The sequence below is a fragment of the Gossypium hirsutum genome, chromosome D02, assembly GCF_007990345.1.
Source record: "Gossypium hirsutum isolate 1008001.06 chromosome D02, Gossypium_hirsutum_v2.1, whole genome shotgun sequence".
Taxonomy (NCBI): Eukaryota; Viridiplantae; Streptophyta; class Magnoliopsida; order Malvales; family Malvaceae; genus Gossypium; species Gossypium hirsutum.
The window spans coordinates 48,691,323-48,713,605 of record NC_053438.1 but is presented as its reverse complement, the minus strand read 5'-3'; the positions used below and the strand labels follow the sequence as shown (position 1 = coordinate 48,713,605).

At 35.4% G+C, this 22,283-nt stretch overlaps 4 protein-coding genes across 4 annotated transcripts; 3 read left to right on the top strand and 1 right to left on the bottom strand.

Annotated features, from left to right (window-relative positions):
• The first annotated feature begins 14,451 nt into the window (after positions 1 to 14,451).
• LOC121214673 (protein arginine N-methyltransferase 1.1-like) lies at positions 14,452 to 15,672 on the top strand. The gene is made up of 3 exons (XM_041088621.1): positions 14,452 to 14,709; positions 15,074 to 15,084; positions 15,448 to 15,672. The coding sequence occupies exons 1-3, from the start codon at positions 14,619 to 14,621 to the stop codon at positions 15,607 to 15,609; spliced, it is 264 nt and encodes an 87-aa protein (XP_040944555.1). The 5' UTR covers positions 14,452 to 14,618; the 3' UTR covers positions 15,610 to 15,672.
• Positions 15,673 to 17,122: 1,450 nt separating this feature from the next.
• On the bottom strand, positions 17,123 to 19,820 carry LOC107915828 (uncharacterized; the record flags this gene model as incomplete). The annotated part of the gene is made up of 11 exons (XM_016845032.2): positions 17,123 to 17,457; positions 17,554 to 17,606; positions 17,698 to 17,793; positions 17,899 to 18,001; positions 18,091 to 18,239; positions 18,368 to 18,396; positions 18,647 to 18,815; positions 18,975 to 19,098; positions 19,253 to 19,400; positions 19,516 to 19,594; positions 19,683 to 19,820. Coding segments are annotated over 11 exons (1,335 nt in total), but the record flags the coding sequence as incomplete, so codon positions are not given.
• Positions 19,821 to 20,021: 201 nt separating this feature from the next.
• LOC107915594 (probable protein arginine N-methyltransferase 1) lies at positions 20,022 to 20,904 on the top strand. Its single transcript, XM_016844732.1, has 3 exons — positions 20,022 to 20,075; positions 20,400 to 20,570; positions 20,791 to 20,904. Exons 1-3 carry the CDS (start codon positions 20,022 to 20,024, stop codon positions 20,902 to 20,904), a joined length of 339 nt encoding a protein of 112 aa, XP_016700221.1.
• A 401-nt stretch (positions 20,905 to 21,305) lies between these two features.
• On the top strand, positions 21,306 to 21,959 carry LOC107915826 (probable protein arginine N-methyltransferase 1.2). The gene is made up of 2 exons (XM_016845027.2): positions 21,306 to 21,448; positions 21,566 to 21,959. Exons 1-2 carry the CDS (start codon positions 21,316 to 21,318, stop codon positions 21,769 to 21,771), a joined length of 339 nt encoding a protein of 112 aa, XP_016700516.1. The 5' UTR covers positions 21,306 to 21,315; the 3' UTR covers positions 21,772 to 21,959.
• Positions 21,960 to 22,283: the final 324 nt, after the last annotated feature.

The following is a 22,283-nucleotide window of genomic DNA, read 5'->3' as shown; positions in this document are numbered from 1 at the left end:
CAGCTGAGTTGCCAATAAGTTAGGCTAAAAGCCTTTCAGTACACTTCCTCCAATCAATATCAATCCCTAACCCAATGCAATGCATAATACAATCATGTCATGGTGTCATGCATAATCAGGATAGTATATATATCATGCTCAACATACAGACATACACATCTATCTCATATAGCATACAACAATATTTCCATCTTTTCAGTTTATTAGGGGTTCTAGGTAAACTTACTGACCCTACAGTAGGTTCATAGTCGACTTAGGCGACCCGTGCAACCTTAGCAGTCAAACAGTGAAAATGGGCCTATAGATCACACGGCCTGACCCAATAATCCCACATGTCTGTACGGTTCACCCGTGTGGGGCCCACATGGCCTAGTTTATCCCAGCCCATGAATCGCTCATGGCCATCCTCGTCGATCACACACCCATGTTTGTTCACACGGCCTACTACACGGCCTATGAATCACTCACGGTTAGCCTTGTTAACAATCACTTCTTTTCAACTTCTTGCTGGTTTCCGCTTCCAAAGTTGTGTTTACAAACCTGATATGATATCACTGCTAACTCTACCCCAAGTACTCCATAACCTAAAATCGATAAACCAAAGCCCAATTAGAGATACTAATGAACCTTAAACAAAATTACCACGAGTTATTTAACCATTAGCCGACAGAAATCTTACCCTTGAACAAGCATAGGCATTTCGCACGTCTAGAACGTCGATGGACGATCAACAACCCCTTGATTAATTCCAAGCACCAAACTTTAAAAAAAACCCTCTTTAATCCCTTAATCAGAAAACGTTTAAAACCATAAAGTCGAAACTCACCAACTTACCGATAACACAAGAACAAAAAGGAAGGACGAAACTATGGAGTTAGTATTCAACACAGAAGCAAAAAGAATGAGGCGGAAGGCAAAAAAATCGATAGAGAGTGGAGTAGAAAGAGATAAATTATAGAACAATAAAAAGGGGGAAAATGAATGGAAAAAAAATGACAGCAACAGAGGTGAAAAGACAACAAGGATGAAGAAAAAAATGTCAGAAGGGGAAACACGGTATCAAAAATTCGATAGAGGGCAAAAAAGGAGAGAGCGGCAGTAAAATTTTGAAAATAAAGAAAAAAATCAATACCAAAATAACCGAAAATGGGAGAGTGAGAGGAGAGAAAATAGAAATCTTCAGTCCACCAATTCAGGATAACTCCACAATCCTAAATTTTCTCCTAAAATCACTCCAACACTCCCCCATCTAAATCTCCTTAATATCTCCATCAACCTCTCCACTATCAGAATTTTAGTCAAACACAGACTCACACACGACACAAGTAGCAAAATAACACCCTTTGTTTGCATAGGTATTCGAACTCAAGACCCCAGTACACTGACACTCCACTTAACCACTAGACCAATAGGCCTATTCTAATATAAATTTACAAACTTTAAAATATAAGCCTATTGAACCCAGTTAAGGCTTTATTTAATTAAAACAACAAAATTCTGCCCAAGTCAAGGCTTGAACCCAAAACTTCTCAAATACTCATAGAACACATAACCATTGAAGCATACATATATTTGTGTCACAACACACAAAAATAAATATTTAAGGGATTATTGGGGCGTTACAACTCTACCCCCCTAAAACAAAATTTCGGCCTCGAAATTTTACCTGATTAAAACAGATGAGGATTCTGCTGTCGCATAGCATCCTTAGGCACTCACGTTGCCTCCTCAGAGCTATGATTACGCCAAAGAACCTTAACTAGTGGGATGGATTTTCTTCTTAGAACCTTTACATCTCGCTCCAATATTTGAACTGGCTCTTCCTCAAAGGTCAGATCTGACCTAACCTCGATCTCCTCAACAGGAACAATATGCGTGGGATCAGAGTGGTAGCACCTCAACATAAAAACATGAAACACTTTGTGAATCCGATCTAATTCCGGAGGTAACTCCAACTAGTAAGCAACCGGTCCCATACGTCTCAGTATGCGATAAGGCCCAATAAACCTAGGGCTCAACTTACCCTTACGACCAAACCTCAATACCTTCTTCCATGGAAAAACCTTGAGAAAAATAAAGTCCTCCACAGAATACTCAATCTCTTGACGCTTCAGATCGGCGTAGGAATTTTTCCTATCAGATACCGCTTTCAATCGATCTCGAATCAACCTAACTTTATCATCGGTATCAGAAACTAGCTCAGGGCCCAGAACACGTCGCTCACCCAACTCAGTCCAACATGAAGGTGTGCGACACCTACGACCATATAAAGCCTCGTAAGGTGCCATCTGAATGCTAGACTGATAACTGTTGTTATAAGGAAATTCTGTTAGCGACAAGTAATCCTTCCAACTACCTCGAAAATCAATCACACAACTTCTCAACATATCCTCTAGTATCTGAATCACCCTCCCTGACTGACCGTCCGTTTGAGGATAGGACGCAGTATTGAAGTCCAATCTTGTACCCAGAGCTTCATGTAGCTTCTTTCAAAACCGAGAGTGAAGTGAGGATCCCTATCAGATATTATCGTAACTGGTACCCTATGCAATCTCACTATCTTAGACACATACAATTTAGTCAGCTTCTACAGAGGGTAGTCAGTACGAACCGGTATAAAATGGGCGGACTTGGTCAATTGATCCACGATGACCCATACAGAATCCTTCTTAGTAGGTGTGAAGGGTAACCTACTAATGAAGTCCATAGTTACTCTCTCCCACTTCTAAAGTGGAATCTTGACTGGCTGCAACAAACTCAAAGGTAACTGATGCTCAACCTTAACCTGTTGGCAAGTTAGACACTTAGCCACAAATTTGGTAACCTCTCGCTGAAGACCTGGCCACTAATATAACTCATGAAGGTTTCGGTACCTCTTATTTCCGCTAGGATGCATAGCATAAGGGCTACTATGTACCTCTTTCAGTATAGACTGCCTCAATTCAGTATCTTTCGGTACACAGATTCTCCCACAGAAACAGAGCACCCATTCGCTTTTCAATCTAAAATCCTCGGTATTCCCACTCTTAACTTGTTGGAAATGAAGGCCCAACGACTCATTCTCCATTTGTTTACCCTTAATCTGCTCTATCCACGTCGATTTAACTTGAAGTTTGGCCAATAAACTACAATCATCAAATAAACTGAGGCGAGCAAACATCGCCCTCAAATCAGTCATAGCTCTACGGCTCAGTACATCATCCACTACATTAGCCTTACCAGGGTGGTATTCAATAGTACAGTCGTAGTCCTTAAGCAGCTCAATCCACCTACGCTGCTTAAGATTCAGCTCTTTCTGAGCGATGAGGTACTTGAGGCTCTTGTGATTAGTGTAAATAATACACTTCTCACCATACAAGTAATGCCTCCAGATTTTCAGTGCGAATACCACTACGACTAACTCCAAGTTATGCGTCGAATAGTTCACCTCTTGAGTCTTAAGCTGACAAAACGCATACGCTACCACCTTACCTTTTTGCATCAACACAATCTCAAATCGACATGTGATGCATCGCTGTAAACAGTAAACTCTTTTTCAGACCCTGGCTATACCAAAATAGGGGCCTCAGTCAATACAATTTTGAGCTTCTCAAAGCTCTCTTGCTACGCATCAGTCCAGTTAAGTGGCACACCTTATGTAACAACTTAGTCAAGGGTGCTGCAATCAGTGAGAAACCCTCTACAAATTATCGATAATACCCTGCCAGTCTTAGAAAACTACAAATCTCAGATGCAGTCTTAGGCTATTTCCAATCCAACACTGCCTCAATCTTTCGAGGATCGACCCTAATCCCTCAGCAGAAACCACATGGCCTAAAAATGTTACCTCCTATAACCAGAACTTACATTTACTGAACTTGACGTATAGTTGTTTCTCTGGCAAAATCTGTAGAACCACTCTGAGGTGTTCATCGTGTTCTTCTTCAGTTTTCGAATACATCGGTATATCATCAATAAATACCACTATGAAGCGATCTAGATAGGGCTGGAACACTTAGTTCATCAGATCCATAAAAGTTGCCAGTGCATTTGTCAGTCCAAATGGCATCACTAGGAACTTGTAGTGACCATAGCGAGTCTTAAATGTCGTCTTATGCACGTCAGCATCTTTAACTCTCAACTGGTGATACCCTGACTGTAGATCAGTCTTGGAGAAAACTGAAGCACCTCGAAACTGATCAAACAAATCGTCTATCCTCGGTAAGGGGTACTTATTATTAATGGTCAACTTATTCAGTTGCCGGTAGTCAATACACATACACATGGAACCATCCTTCTTTTTCACGAACTGAACTGGTGCTCCTTACGGAGACACACTAGGGCGGATGAACCTACGATCCAGTAGCTATTGAATCTGAGCCTTAAGCTCCACAAACTCTTTCGGTGTCACTCTATAAGGGGTGATAGACACCAAAGCTGTATCAAGAAGGAGCTCAATCCCAAACTCTACTTCATGATTTGGAGGTAACCCAGGTAACTCTTCAGGAAAAATATCCAAAAACTCCTTAACCATTCTGATATCCATGATTGAAGAATCCCCGGAATCTAAAACACTGATGTAAGCCAGGTATGCCTCACATCCCTTACGAACCAAATTTTCGGCTCTCAATGCAGAAATCACATTCGATAAGTAGTTCCGATGTTCCCCAATTACAATTACCTCGCTATCCTCTTCAATTCTCAGTACAACCCGTTTAGTGGCATAATCCAAGCTCACTGGGTGTTTAACTAGACAATCCATACCCAGTATGAGATTAATTTCTCCAAAAGGCAGTTCTATAAGATCAGCAAGAAAGATAACCCCTTGTACCTCTAAAGGGACATCTCTAAATAACTTGTTAACCCAAACAGACTGCCCCGATGGACTCAATACAGTGATTTCACTTGATGAATTCTCAACCAGAATCCCCAAATTTTCAGTAATAGAACATGCAACATAAGAATGAGTGGATCTTATATCTATCAATACAGTATAAGGTACATTATGGATAAAGAACGTACCCGTGATGATATCTGGAGCATCCCTATCGTCTCGACGATGTGCAGCATAAACTAAAGTCGATTGCCTCGCCTCAGTCTAATTAGCACCTCTACCCGAGGCTCTTTATCCACGGCTCAAACCATTACCACCTCTAACCTGACCACGGCCTTTCGGTGGCTGCTATACTACTCTCAGTGGTGCAGTACCCATGCCAGAAGCTTGCATCTGATCAAACCTCCATGGGCAATCTTTAATACGGTGCTCTAAAGAACCACACCTCAAACAAGCCCAAGTTTCTTTCCAACATTTTCCCTAATAGCGTCTACCACAGTCAATACACGGTGGTTGTCTAGTAGCAGCAATAGGATTCCTAACTCTAATCGGCCCATCAACTTTGGCCTTTTTCTTAAGCCTCTGAACGAAACTCCAAGGCTCCGACTCCCTCTTATTCCTACTTCAAAATCTATTCTGATGCTTAGCGTGCTTTACTTCCTCGACGATCTTCACCTTATCGACCAATGCTACAAAGTCTCGCTCCCTCTGTGGAGCTATCAGTACCCTTAGATTATCCCTGAGGCTATCCTCGAATCGAACACATCTCTCATACTCAGTCACTACCATACCATGCGCATAGCGGCTTAATCATATAAATTCAGCCTCATACTCGGCCACTGATCTATCACCCTAGGTCAATTTCAAAAACTCTCTCCTACGAGCATCCACGTAATTGACCCCCACATATTTCCCCTGAAAAGCGATCTTAAAGAACTCCCAGGTCAGTCGGTCGGGCTAAGTGCCCTCCTTCATAGTGAGCCACCACTTATATGCCTCGTCACGTAGCAACGATACAGCCGCCTTTAATTTTTGCTCGGGGGTGCAGTCCAGGTCATCTATAACTCTCTCTGTGGCCTCTATCCAGTACTCAGCCATATTAGGGGCAACTCCAGCAATACCGTTAAAACTCTCAGCTCTATTGGCCTAGAGTCATTCCGTAACCGACCCTCGGACTCTAGCTCTAATATTGGCCCCAACGACCCTCTCAAGAATCCTTAACATGAATAGAAATAGTACATCATCCTCAGCTGCTCGGTTTTGGGACCTAGTCTCAGTGACAGGCGACACCGATGTCTCGCTAGTGTCTAGATTTGGCATACTTCCCAGTGAAGAAGACTCAGCTCGAGCCCCTCTACGACCTCTACCTCGGCCACTAGTACCCTGTTCGCGAGTACCTCATGCGGTTATCGTCTAGTCACACTTATCTGTATTAAAAGTTTTATGAATCAGTTTACACTTCAATAGTTATTAGCAGATATTTTATGGAAATAGTTTTAGTAGTTCAAAGTTTGTTTTCGTACGACGTAGTGTCTACCAGTGTTTATCAATTTTCCTATAGTATTAGTATACACTAACCTGAGTGGTTTCAGTACAGTCTATCTATAGTAGTCTCAGTATATACTATCTATAGCACTTTCAGTTTTTAAATAGATATCAGCTCAGAGGACTTACAGGATCGGCGTTGGAGACTCGATGTGCCACACATTTAGTAAAAATATTTCCCGTAATTTAAAAATTAGTTCTTAGAAATTTGAATCTTAAAAACCCAAATCTACAGACGAGTTTTGCAACTTGGCTCTGATACCACAAAATGTAACGCCCCAAACCCAGCCTAGACGTTATGGTCGAATCTGGCAATGTCATATGGTGGTGTGCTTGAAAATCGTAGGTTGTGTTGGAAAATCGTAACCCTTTTTAAAACATTTTCCACTTAGCAACTTTTCATTTTTACTTGTTTATTCTAAAGTCGTATTAATTAATCAGTCGAAAGTTTTCCAAAAGTTTATTCTATGCGGAAGCTTTTAAAACAGATTGCATATTTGGGCGTATTTTGTTAAACTATTTGTTTCGTTTTGAAAACTCGAATATTCCTACTACTAGCAGTTGTAAATCAAACAATAGAAATCCCAAATTAAAAGTAAAAATCCAAAGAGGCTATAATTAAAATAAAATACCCTCAAAATTAAATAAAAATTTTATTTAAGTACTAAATCGAAATAAATAGGTCGTGTGGCCACCGTTGACTCCTCCGTCGCACCGATCCGCCTATGTCAGGAAATTACCTATACAGTCAAATCAAAAGAGTAGTGAGTTTACGAAAACTGAGTGTGTAATCCCATATAAAGCAAACAGACAGAAGGCAATCATAATCTGGGCCTGAGCATATTTCAGTAACAGTTTCAGTTTCAATTAGAGCCTTAGCCTATTACAATACAAAAAAAGTCATGCATTTCGACCTTGGCCCATTATAGTATCAATATTCGGTACAGTAACAGATATACAGTATCAAATCCTACCCAGCTAGCCTCTACACTCCAACTTCGTCCGACCCAACATTCCATGTGGGGATATAATAAACCCACTCATCCCTACACTCTAAATAGCATCGAATGCGGAACTAGATAGTAGTTGTAGCTGAGCTGCCAGTAAGTTAGGCTAAAAGCGTTTCAGTACACTTCCTCCAATCAATATCAATCTCTAACCCAATCCAATGCATCATACAATCATGTTATCCTGTCATGCATAATCAGAATAGTATATATATCATGCTCAACTTACAGACATACACATCTATCTCATATGGCATACAATAATCTTTCCATCTTTTCAATCAATTAGGGGTTCTAGGTAAACTTACCGACCCTACAATAGGTTCGCAGTCGACTTGGGCGACCTGTACAACCTTAGCAGTCAAACAGTTAAAATGGGCCAAAAGGCCCATGTTGTATGCCCATATGGGCCCACATGACAGTACCACCCACACGACCCAAAATGGCCTTGGCCGGGTGGATCACACGGCCTGGCCCAATAATCTCATATTCTTGTGCGGTTCACTCGTGTGGGGCCTATACGCCCGTGTGGCCCATACAGCCCAGTTCGGCCCAGCTCATGAATCGCTCACGTCCAACCTCGTTGATCACACACCTATGTTTGTCACACGGCCTACCACACGGGCGGCCGCATGCCGGTGTGCCTTCGACAATCACTTCTTTCCAGCTTTTCGCTGGTTTTCGCTTCCATAGTTGTGTTTACACCCCTGATACGATATCATTGCTAACTCCACCACAAGTACTCCAAAACTTAAAATTGATAAACGAAAGCCTGATTAGAGATACTAATGGACTTTAAACGAAATTACCATAAGTTATTCAACCATTAGCCGACAGAAATCTTACCCTTGAACAAGCACAAGAATTTTCCACGCCTAGAACGTCGATGGACGACCAAAAGGCCCTTAATTAATTCCTAGCACAAAATACTAAAAAAATCTCTTTAATCACTTAGGCTCTGTTTGTTTGGTGGAAAATATTTTCCAAAAAATATTTTCTGACTTTTCCAGTGTTTGGTTGGTGGAAAATGAAATCCTAAAGGAAAATATTTTACAAACACGGGTAAAATTAAGCCCCAGTTTATGGAAAACGTCCTACCGATTTGGAATCAGTAAGACATTTTCTCGTTCTCCCTTCTTTACACTCTCGTTCTCCATTCTCCTCTCTACACCGATCTGGTTTCGTTCTCCGTTCTCCCTTTCGTTCTCCCTTGATCTGGTTTCGGGCTCCTTTTCCCCTTTGATTTCTTCTTCTTTTTATAAATTGATTGGGGATTTTCAGTACTGTGTGTTGTTTTTGTCTAAGATCTCTTGCTTGGGTTTTTTTGCTAGTTTGGGTTCTCTCCTTTGCGCAGGCTTTCTACAAATTCCGCTCTTCCTCTCTTGCTCGGGTAGGGTTTTTGTTATCATTTTGTAGCCTGTGGTGTTTGGCTTGTCTTGGGCAGACTTTCTTCGCAGACTTTCTTTAGAAAGGTATATTTTCTTGTCCATAGTTTTGTGAATCGGTTTCTGGGTTAGTTCCTTTATGTTCTTGGTTTCTTGCTCATATATTTGGTGGTTGGGAATAGTAATTGAAAGATTTTGGCCATTGGTTATGCTGAATGTCACCTCTACTCTTACTGATCTGTACCGACAGTCTTCTCTAGTTACCACTTACTGTATCGTTGGTCGCAGCTTAGATTTTAATCCATGCTTTTGATGTTCTAACAGCATCGAATGTAGTCAAATGTAGTTTAATCCATGGTTTTGTCGTTGGTCGCAGTTTATTACTTATCTAGTTAAAAGTTAAATTTGTTAGTATTTGATGCTAGAGAAAATGGCTTCCTTTGATACTGGCAGGTTATGTTTCAATTCCTTCTTGTTCAGTTCAACATATATGAATTTCTAGATTTAGCTTAATGGATACCTAGAGCTTTGTGTAAAGAATTAATGGCTAAAGGGCTATTGTTTGGGCTTGTTATTTCTGGCTTTCATTGAATATTTTTGTCGAGTAAAAATGATATGGCAATTTGATTCCTATAGGAATTAAAGTCCTCTAGTTTACTTAATTTGTATGTTGAATGCTTGTTAATGATTTATATCCTGAAGATGTGTTTCTAAGAAGCTGAAGATGTATTTATTTGCTAAAGTCCTATATGATAAAACAATTGTTTTATTTGCTAAAGTCCTATGTGAAGTCCTTAATTAAAGTCTATATGATTTATTTGCTGAAGAGTGAGCTTCTGAAATCTGTATATGCTGAAATCTGAAATCTGTATTTGGTAAAGGTTCCCATGGAATTATTAGACTTTGAATTTTTAATAAGGATTTTACTGCATCATAGCTGCATCATAGTTCTATTACTTGCATTCCCTCATTTATGTTTCAATGCGTGAGAGAAATTCTGTCACTTTGTGTTCTATTACATTGTCTTTGTGTCAGCAACCTTTTGATCTTCATGGGCTGAACTTGATTTAAAACTGGAGTTTTCACGTGAAGAAAAAGAATTTTCTCTGTTGAAAGAAATTTTAAAGCTTGGTATAGATGTAGTGGTGTCTGATGCATTTTCCTCCATATTTTTTGAAATTCCTGGACCTGCATTTTGAGACTTGGAAGCTGTTCTTTCTGGGATTTTGGTACCTGAACTGCTTGTGGATGAAATACAAGAAACTGTTGCAGAGTGCTCTGATTCTTCCTAACTAGGCATTAACTTGAGGGACTCAAGCTACTTCCTCAACAGTTTGAGCCTCTTCTTAGCTTTGTTCATTACTTTGGTATGTTCTTTGAGTTTTTTCATATATATATATATGAAGCTTGTGTTGTTTCTTATGAGATAATTTTTCGTTTAGGGTTAATTTTAGAAGTTTCAAAATCCAGATTCCGGTTTCAATGTTAATGGCATTGATTATTATGTCAAATCTTGAGAAATGAAAATTTTATCAGCAACTCATGTAATACAAAATGCATCAAATTTTTAAGGAACACTATACGTTTATAGCAAATCATAACAGAATTCAACTCTTATGATTTAACAGTCAATCTTCGTTGATAATAATTGCTATCTCATAAATGTTAATTATTTCTACTCAGAACTGGATAATAATTTAATTAAGATACTTAACATAATGAAATATGGATTATTCGTTTTTCTTTATATTTTTTTTGTGAATTTATTCATTTTTCTTTATTTACAAGTAATCGATATCAAAATCTTTTACGAAAAATCTAATTAGTACATCCTCAAACTATAATCTAGATTTTAAATTGGTCTCTATAAATTTTGTTTCATTAAGTCCTCAAAGTATATGTATTGTATCCAGTTAAGCCTTGTCAACCGATTAGCTTAGATGAATTTCTAATTTCATGTTGATTATATTTAAAACATGCAGATGAAATATGTATTTACATACGTGCTTGTTGTATAGACAGTTTTTATTTGATTTGTTTATTATTGGTGTTGTATGTTTTTTTAATACATTATATTAAAGTTGTTAATGTGGTAGGTACACAAGTGTTTATAATTTGTGTATGTGTTTTTTAAAATTTTATAAGCAAATAATCAATAGTATTTTTTTATTTATTCATGGCCAAACATAAACAAAATCTGATTTTGATATTGAAAATTATAACTTATAATGTGATTCCTTTACTTGTGGTTTCGAAGCTAATTTCAATCCTTGTTTTTTTATTGTTTTTAACACAATTACAAATAATTGAGTATTATTATTTTAACACAATTACAAATATTGATATTAGTTGTTTTCAATTTATGACGGTTAATATTGTAGCTTAATAATTGAGTATTATTATATATTTAATTTGATTATAAAATCATTGCAATATATGTAAAAACAATTTAAAATATAAAAAATTATTAATATATATTATGTAAAAACAACAAAATCATTGCAATATATGTAAAAACAATTTAAAATATAAAAAATTATTAATATATATATGTAAAAACAACTTTTTCGGAAAATATTTTTAGGAAATCTGCCAAACAACAGAAAATATTTTACACAGATTCATCCAAACACCAAAAAATATTTTCCAGTAAATCATTTTCCAGAAAAGTAAAACATTTTCCAGAAATCATTTTCCGGAAAACATTTTATTGCCAAACAAACAGAGCCTTAATTAGGAAATGTTTAAAACCATAAAGTCAAAACTCACTAACTTACCGATAACACAAGAACAAAAAGGAAGGACGAAGCTACGGAGTTGGTATTCAACATAGAAGCAAAAAGGAGACGGAAGGCAAAACAAAATAAATTGATAGAGAATGGAGTAGGAAGAGATAGATTATAGCACAATAAAAAAGGAGAAAAATGATTGAAAAAAATGGCAGCAACAGTGGAGAAAAGGTAGCAAGGATGAAGAAAAAAAGGTCAGCAGGGGAAACAAGGAATCAAAAATTCAACAGAGGGCACAGAAGGAGAGAGCGGCAGTAAAATTTTGAAAATAAAGAAAAGAGCAATACCAAAATGATCGAAAATGAGAGAGTGAGAGGAGAAATAGCCGAAATCTTCAGTCCACCAAATCGAGATAACTCCACAATTCTAAATTTTCTCCTAAAATCACTCCAACACTCCCCCATCCAAATCTCCTTAATTATCTCCATCAACCTCTCCACTATGAGAATTTTAGTCCAACACAAACTCACACACAGCACAAGCAGCAAAAATAACACCCCTTATTTGCATAGGTATTCAAACTCAAAACCTCCAGCACACTAATACTCCACTTAACCACTAGACCAGTAGGCCCATTCTAATATAAATTTACAAAATTTAAAATATAAGCCTATTAAACCCAGTTAAGGCTTTATTTAATTAAAACAACAAAATTCTGCCTAAGTTAAGGCTCGAACTCAAGACTTCTCAAACACTCCTAGAACACATAACCACTAAAGCAGACATATGTTTTTGTCACAACACAAAAAAAAATATTTAATGGATTTTTGGGGCGTTTCACCTTAGTTGTTAATCGATTATTTTCATGTTTTCTTATTTGTTGTATTCGTTAGTTAATTAATTTAGTTAGTTTTAGTTTTTAATCAATCACTCAAATTATTTGTTTAAATAATAGAAAGACTGTAATTACTAGTACTTCTAGTCTTTGTGGGAACAATATCTTTGCTTACCGTAGCTAAGCTATTAATTGATAGGTACACTTACCTTAGTCAAATTTTTAGTTAGTTCCACGGACATCACTCGACTTCCAATCAAGCTTGCTTGGGAATGTCCAATAAGGTTTAGATCAATTTTATCGTTTACTTAATTTTATTTGTCAGAAAATAAAAGAAAAGAAAATGAATAATCTACACAATCCTGTAAAAATTTGGAAATGAAAATTTTTTGTTTTGAATATAAAAAATTCAATTTATGTTTAGATTTGATTAATGATATGGTTTTTTATATTGATTAGTTAGATCCAATTTTAGTTTCAAAATTAGGTTATATTAAAATCGAGATTTGGTTAAGAATGATTGGTATTCGGTTTTGAGTGAAATTCAATTTAAGAATAATGTGAAAGAAACAAGGATTTGGTTCATTTGGTCGGCAAAGATTATGTTTCTGTAGTGAAGAATATTAGAAAAAAGAAAAATAAAGGGAAAGAAGAAAAGGAAAAAAAAGAAAAAAAATTAAATTGTTCAAAAAATTATAAGTTTAGGGGCTAGTTTTAACAAATGGAAAACATAAAAAACAACTATGTTAAAATAAATAGAAAAGGGGGGAAAATAAAGGAAGAAGTAGAAAAGAATGGAAAATAAAGAAAAGAAAAGGAAAGTTAAAAGAATATAAAAGAAAAAATAAATTTCTAAAAACAAAAAGATATAGGGACCAATTGTGTAATTTAACCTAAAATTTTCGTTTGAAATGATGATTTAACGTGCCATGTCAGCTTACCGTTACATCGTTAACGACAATTAACGGCTCAGTGACTAAAATGTTATAACATGATAACATAAGTGTCTAAAACGTAACATTTCAAACATAAGTGGCTAAAATGTAACTTGAGGCAAACAAAAGTGACTATTTTAATAGTTCACCCTATATTATTTTATTTGATTCATTTGATTGGAATGTAAAATTTAAGTGTTTTATTGATAGAATATAAGATTACCTAAAGATACATTTTACTAAATTGTCTTTGTTATAGAATTTTTTAACAAGTTTAGTTCTTTAAATACTTTTCAATCTTAATTTCTATAAAATTATGATAAATTATTTCAGTTCTTACTTTCTATTACAATTTATATATTTATAAGTGAATATAGATTTTGAAATAAATTCATAAATCATAATCATAATAATTCATGAAAAATAATTGCATCACCAAATATAATTATAACTATAATTAATACCCTAACAAATAAATTATTAGAGTAAACATAATAATTTTAATTTTAATGACGTTCAATGTAAGAGATATATTTTTTGTTCTTAATAATAATTAGTGTTGAATTTTATTTGAGAAAAAAACTTAAATTGATTAAAATAATAAAAATAAAGGATAAATAGATCTAAAATTTAAGATTACGCCCGTAATTTAAGATAATCTAAAGAATGGGTTATCATGAGATTACATCAAATGCCATATCATCTTAACACTATTTGAGAATGTAAAATTACGAGATGACGGGGATATTTAGAATCCAAACAATATAATCTTATTTTAGAATAAAATATTACGAGATTGTGCCAACCAAATAGAACAGCACTAACACCATGTTTGGTTTGGTGTATTGGCATAGCCAATACATCCCTAATCGGTGGGCCCCACCTAATGCGGCTGTATTCCATCGTTTGGTTTGATGTATTGCTAATACGGGTGTAATCTTTTACCTTTCTAATCGGTGAAAACCACTGATTTCTAATCCCTTCCTTGAGCTCAGTTTAGGCGCTGCTTCAGTTTTGGTCCCTGTTTTACCCTCCCCATTCCCGCTTCTGTTTTACCCAAAATCCACGTCTTCTGTTTCTTCCTTCTAGCTTTCTTCTCCACTCTCATCGCCTCTTCTCCTTCTCTTTTTTACCTCTCTTTTTTATATAGGTTTTTTCACGTGTGGTGGGCATGGCATGGCACTGGTATTTTATTATCTCTCTCCATTTCTAGATCCCCAACACAACTCAAACCTCGACCAACTCTTCGAACAATTTCGAAGGAGCTAACATTCGCTTCCGAGACGCCGACGACAAGGAAATCGCCAGCAACAGCTCCAATCTCGATGATTCAATCGTCGCCGTTGACAAAGCTAGTGAATATGTTTCTATGGGAGAGCCCGACATTTCGTTTTTCGGTTGCGACGGCGAAGATGATAAAACCAGTGCTGATTATTACTTCGATTCTTACTCTCACTTCGGTATATTTTCTGCTTCTCATCCTCTTTTCCAAGATTCAATTTTGAAGTTTTTTTACTGATTTTTCTTGTTGATTAGAAAACAATGAGAATTTGAGGATTTCTTAGTGTTGCCTTTCACATTTTTGTGAAGAAGGTTCGAATGTGAGAAGAAAGTTTCTATCTTCGCAAAAGTTAGAGCTTGTTGAGTTCAATAGTTTATTTATATCTAAGTAATTTGTGGTTCACTGGTTGCATGTTATGGGGCTAGCATGTTGGTATTAGGTAGGGCATTGGGTTCGCTGATGTTTCAAGTTATACATTCTTGTATTTATCTCCAGTGAGCACTTTCCTCTAAATCTTTGTCCCCTCTTTTGTGTATGTGCAGGTATTCATGAAGTAAGTGTGCAACAACTTGGACATTTGAATCTTGTTTTGTTTTTGTCGACTTATTTATGGAATGGTTCTGCTTCAGTCACCATTATTTTGTGATCTATTGGGTGCCGAATATCTGTGATTGGAGGGTTAGTTGTAATTTTTCTGTTTGTTTAAGCTCATACATGAATTAATGCATCACAGTTACTATCCAAAAACTGTCTTCTTTTTTTAACTTAATCTTTTACTTAAATTTTTGGAAATGATTTCTGAGTTTGTTTTCTTGGTTTCAGTAGAAGAACTTGATACGGTTGCGTAACTTTTTCATTTCTTCTTTTTTGTGAAATGTTTTTCCTCTGTGTTAACCTGCTATTCCTTGTATTTCAGGAAATGCTTAAAGATGTAGTGCGAACCAAGACATATCAAAATGTTATTTATCGGAATAAGTTTCTATTCCAGAACAAAGTAGTTCTTGACGTGGGAGCTGGGACTGGAATTTTGTCCCTGTTTTGTGCAAAAGCAGGGGCGGCACATGTTTATGCTGTATGACTTCCAGTTTACATCTTCCTTCTGTTTCTGTTTTATGTGTTGTTAATAATCTGTCTGACCAAATTCTTACACTCCTAGCGTCTATCTCTTAGGGTGCGTTTGGTTCGCTGTATTGGATTAGAGGTGTATTGGATTAGAGGTGTATTGGGATTAGAGGTGTATTGGATTAGAGGTGTAATAGCTAATCCACTGTTTGGTTGAATGTAATAGAATAGAGGCGTAATAGTAATCTTGTGTTTGGTTGAATGGAATAGAGGTGTAATAGCATAATGGAAAAAACTAAAATGACTAGAATACCCTTAGCATAAAATTGTTTTGGTAAATGATTATTGTTATTGTTATTTAAATTTTAATAAGATTATTATTATCAGTAATAAATATTTTAATCATATTTAAACATAATTATTATTAAATATATTTTAATTAATAATATATAATTTAATAAAATTCTTATAATTAGCAGAAATTTGTTTTGGTAAATTATTATTGTTATTGTTATTTAAATTTTAATAAGATTATTAATATCAATAATAAATAATTTAATCATATTTAAACATAATTATTATTAAATATATTATAATTAAAATATATAATTTAATAAAATTCTTAATAATTAATATTCTTATATGAATTTACTCAAATCATAATATATGATACTGTAAAATATAAAGTAACATAATTATTATTAAATATATTATAATTAAAATATATAATTTAATAAAATTCTTAATAATTAATATTCTTATATGAATTTACTCAAATCATAATATATGATACTGTAAAATATAAAGTAACATAATTATTATTAAATATATTATAATTAAAATATATAATTTAATAAAATTCTTAATAATTAATATTCTTATATGAATTTACTCAAATCATAATATATGATACTATAAAAGAAAATTTGAAATAATTAATATTAAATATATTTTAATTAAAATATATGATTTAATAAAATTTAAAATAATTATAACTAATAAATTATATTTCCAACTGAAACAAGCCAAACAACATAAGCAGTATTAGAACAGGGATTATTAAATCGACTTTTGTAGTATAAAGTTCCAAAAAAATTTTCTTTATCTGTAGATAGAGAGAATCATGTTCATAAAACATATAAAATTTGACGTTGATGAACTGCAGTCTCTTCCATTGTTAATGCAGGTTGAAAGGCTTGATTTCAATAGTGTTACGGCCTTTGTATTTAACTTCAAATAGAAGTTTGTACAATTGCTCCAATTAATATTTTTTTCTTTGCTTCTATTGGCTGGGTTAGAAATTCAAAACAATATTTTTGAAAGACTTGTATAATTTCATCTGCTCAATAATTGGAAAAACTCAATTTGATTTCTTCCTTTAATTGTCTCTTTTTTAAGTACTAATTATCAGCAACAGGCAGGGCGATTTAATGTGGTCAAAACAACCACATCAAGCACTCTCATCTCTTTGTTTGCAGCAAAGATGAACTCAACAGCTTCAAACCATGGCAAAATAAGTACAACATATATAACCAAAACAGGATATGCTTTCTTCAATAACATCTCAACTTAAATAACGGAACATTCATATTATGTTCGGAACACAAAATAGGTAACTTATAAAGTACTGAATAAAAAACAGAAGTGTCCACTGCCATGGTTTATGCAAAGTCCTACCAATTCCTCAACGATTGGCCTTGGCAACTCTCTCGATTTCGTCCTTCTTCTTGATGGCATAGCTGCACAAACAACACGAGAAATGTTCCTACGAGCTTGTGTAATAGTATTTTGTCTTAAGAGATGCTTCACAAAATACTTTGCAGATGATATACTAGCTGTTAACAGAGCAGGTGACCACCAAGTCCTGCAACCAAATAAATGTCCATGCTTAATAAACCGGTTTTATTTATGGATTCTACCAGTATTGCAATCTAGATTCTTCTTCAAGCTTATAATGAACCTTCTTTTATTCGATCCTGAGGCAGCTGAGTTCTCTTTATTGGCAACAAGAATCTGCAAAGTTATCAATGAAGATTATGATAAATCATAACAAACCTAATTTCTATTGTATGTATAGGAACAGATCTCGATAACATTTTCTTACCCGGAAAAGATTAAGAAGGCCTTCAGTTTCATCAAGAAAAGAAAAATCTCCATGGATATATGCATCTGCAAGGCCTATATCAGCTTCTTTCATGATCTGGAGGGAAAGCACATATAATGCTCATAAGCAAAGGTGACAATAGAGTTTAATATTAACAAGTAATCCAACTGAATTAAGAATTAAGTAATGTGTGGTGTGTACCCTCCAGTAAAACTGAGGATTATGCACTTTCAGAACTGTTTTAAGAGGACACTTTTCCATGTTTCCTTTGAAAGTGAAAATTCTGCCTCCTTCCTCTAAGAAACTGATGATAGCCACATGGTCAATTGTGTCAAATTCAAGTAGAAAAACATGCAGTGAACTAACATTGAGTGATTATATTTAAGAACTCACGTTACGCAGCCCATAGATATATATTGTTGAAAGAATTTAGTAACAAAGAGGCGTGCCGTTGTTTCCATGAAAGAGGGTGACATATTCTTTGGACTGTGCAGAACAGAAGAATGCTTTCCCAAGATACCATGTGCAGCATCCATACCAGCCTGAGAAAAAAAGAGCACCTTAGAAACATGCTTTGTGGATTCTTGTACTTTCATTGCAGCCTAAACTAAAGGAATTTATCTTGCTTGTTAAGAGTTGAAAATAAGCAGAAATTACTAGGTAGAGGTACCTTTAGTTCATCCTGATTGAAGTCATAGCCTGAAATAATTGTAAAACAGATACTCAGACGAGAGGCAGTTGACATCGTGTTTTATTATCTTATAATGACAGCTAATGAAGGTTTTAGAACACAAGAAATATAAAAGCACAGCACCATAACAGTAGCAATAATACTTCACAAATCTATAGCTAGTGGAAGAGAACTAAAAGAGCTAGTTTCATCCCTTGATAATTTACTTCTCCCCAAAATTTTGGTCCAAAATGTTAACTAATTTCATGAGGATCTCACCACAGAACCAGATTCCTCTCTTCCCCTGAATCTGACCAAGCTCAAGTGAAGCTTTTGATGCAGCAACAGAGGGAATTGCATGGCCAGTCGACCACTTAAGCAAGGTATTCTTCGGGGTATGGTCTGGATTGACAGTCACAAAAAATGGCTCACTTGTTTTCCCAATATACTGTAAAAAGAATAAGAACCACTCAGCATTACTCAAGTTATAACTGGATAAACAACCAAGTATTTTAGTAATTCTGATGAAATAAATGGTATCTGACAAGAATCTTCTATGCTTCCCTAGATGTTAGACAATATTAGCAAACTTAATTTTTTGACATACCTGTAATGCATTGAGCCAGTATGTTAAGAATGCATTATTTTTGCTACTATTGAGAAAATTCAATGCACTCCAAGCTGATTTGTTTTGTGGCATTAAAGTACTATCCCGGTGAAGGAAAATATCACTGCCAACAGAAACAATTGATTAGATTTCATGAATTTTAGTAGCTCACTTTAAATAAACTAAAGAACGTGCAAAATAGATTAGATTATACTTGCATATTAATTTTGAGACGTTCGAAGGCAAACAGATCAACGAGGGAGTACAAATTTTAGTACCTGGTAGCATATTGGAAAGCACCCAGTACTCTTGTTTCTTCAAATGTTGCTTGATTTCCTAATAATTTTAGGGCAGTGGGAGCATCAACAGCCATTATGCATCCATTGTAAGTTTCTTGAAAACCATCTCCACAGACCATGGTGGTACCTGTCAATCCATTTATACACAACTATCCTCAGGGGTCTGTAAAATCTGATATGAAAAAGTCATATTTTTCCTGGTAAATATTGAAAGATGGATGATTTTCGAGGCAAGCACTCACCATTATCAGCAGGCAAAACAGATTGTACTTCACAACCAAGTTTAAATTGACAACCTTTAGTCTCCAGCATTTCACTAACCTGATTTCATTGAATTGGATTATACTTTTAATTAGCTTACATCAATAGAACCGTATGTGGAGAGTTAGGAAACTAGAAAAATGCTCACCCTTTTAACAAAATGTGAGTGCCCTTTGATAGTCAACCACTGTGGCTGCCCAAATTGCTGAAGATGGAAAAGGAAAACAAAAAGATCAACAAACGAAACCGACACATTGAGTTTTATATAGGAAGAGTCTAATGCAAATTAAGCCTACAATATACAAGATAGAATGATAATGCAGGAGAATTGATAATTTATCCCCAAAAAAACCCTAATTTCAACAGACAAAACCCACCATAGTTGAAGAACACAAATCTGTTTTTTGTCAACAAAACAATCATGAGGAAGAAAATTAAAAATCCAAATTAAGTAAAAAAATAGAAGAAGCACTTGCCGCTTCTGTTGATGTTGGTGAAAGATGCCAAGATGAAAGTCGGCGAAAGATCTGAGCGGGTGGAGGTTTGGTTCGGTGGCAACTTCTGTTGATGTTGGGAGGGAGAGGGAGAGGGAGAGGGAGAGGGTGGGGATAACGATTTCTGCTGGGAAGGGTAAAACAGACACCGATTAGCTAATCCTTTCTTTTGGAAGGGATTGGAAATCAGCGTTGAAGCAGAGAAAATGAGGATTGCGTACGTAACGTAATAGGCCCGTATTAGGGCAATACACCCAACCAAACGTGGGATTAAGTGGGCCCACCGATTAGGGGTGTATTGGCTATGCCAATACACCCAACCAAACATACTCTTATTTGTCAAATGCTGTTCATATTTTTCCCTTTCCTAGGTTGAATGCTCCCATATGGCTGACATGGCTAAACAAATTGTTGAAACAAATGGCTTGCCTGATGGTGAAGTTTTTAAAATTGTTGTGTCTTCTTGTATTGCTTCGTGTGGTTGGAGGCAGCTAGCTACTTTGTTAGTTAAATTCTCTGTTGCATGCTATGATTTGCAGAAAGTAGCTTAGATTCCTGCTATAACTGTTAATTGATTGAGAATTTAACTCCATCATCATGTCAAGCTCTCTTGAGCAGTTTACTTCCTTATTATTTCGTGTGGTGAACAGGCTGGGCCTTTTAAATTTATTTTTACTCTTGCTCATCAAAGCAAAACTTTTGTTGGGTTCTTATAAGCTACATTCTTTACAATCAAAGTACTTATTCCTTCACCCGTGTCAGGTTGATGATGGAGTTGTGCTACCAGATGAAGCTTCTCTTTACTTGACAGCAATTGAGGATGCCGAGTACAAAGACGACAAGATCGAATATGAGTATAACAGACTGCTAAATTGATATAAATCTAGGTATTCATGTTCATATGTATTTGTATAACTTTCAACGAGTTTTTCTATTGTGTTTCATTGCAATTCAACTTTTTGTATTCTTATATATACCCCATCTTTTCTACATGGCATCATCTTGCTACACTTTGGAATAATGTTTATGGCTTTGACATGAGTTGTATAAAAAAGCAAGCTATGATGGAACCTCTTGTTGACACGGTTGACCAGAAACAAATTGTAACAAATTGCCACCTTCTCAAGGTGAGAAAATACACAAGCATATTCCTGTATGTATGTATATATCATTGGGTATCTATATATATGAACACTTATTGGAAATTATTTTACAAAATAATGTGTTTGGAGTACAACTGAATTATTTATTTTGGTTTTCTGGTTTCAAACAATAGATATTTCTAAGATGGTTCTTGGGGATGCTTCTTTCACTGCACCTTTCAAGCTTATTGCAGAGCGTGATGATTACATCCATGCTTTCGTTGCATATTTTGATGTTTCGTTTACCAAATGCCACAAATTGATGGGTTTCTCTACAGGTTTGTATCTACATCAAAATTCTCCATCCTTTGTCCTTTCCATTTTATCTACGAATAGAAATCAGCAAGCCAGCCTAGAAGAACTTTGCCTTGGCTAATGGCAAATACAAAATGCAGGACCAAGATCGCGAGCTACCCATTGGAAGCAAACAGTCCTATATCTAGAGGATGTGTTAACCATCTGTGAAGGGGAGACAATAATTGGGAGCATGACTGTTGCATCAAACAAGAAGAATCCCCGAGACGTTGATATAATGGTTAAATATTCATTGAGCGGACGACGTTGTGTGGTTTCGAGAGTTCAATTCTATAAGATGCGCTGATTTTGTTGCAGAGTATTTCATCACCACTACTAGCTGTAGGATACCTTGTTTGCATGTTCCTCAAATGTTTCACCAACATTTTTTTAATTCCTTTTCTACTTTCTTTTTTCTCGAAAGGTTTTCCCTGAGAAAGAAAAACACATAAGATGCATGTACTTCATTAACTCAATCCAACTGTTTTCTTCTCATGTATGCTTCATATTGAGTCTTGTGTTTTGTGCTGATGTGAAGGAGCATATATACAAATGACATTGGATGTATGACATAGGACTAAATAGATTTTGAGCTTTGACAAGCTGCTTATAAGCATTGTTTCTTATAGAAGAAACACATTATTGGAGAAAGCTTTTGAATCTCCCAACTATTGGATTTGTGTTTCTTTTTGACAATTTGTTTATTGTGCTTTTGTTTAGATGATGAGAAAGGAAAGTCAAGAATTATATTTACTCGTTAAGTTAAATGAAGATATTTGTAATTTAAAAAAATAAAAATTCAATATAAATTTAAAATAA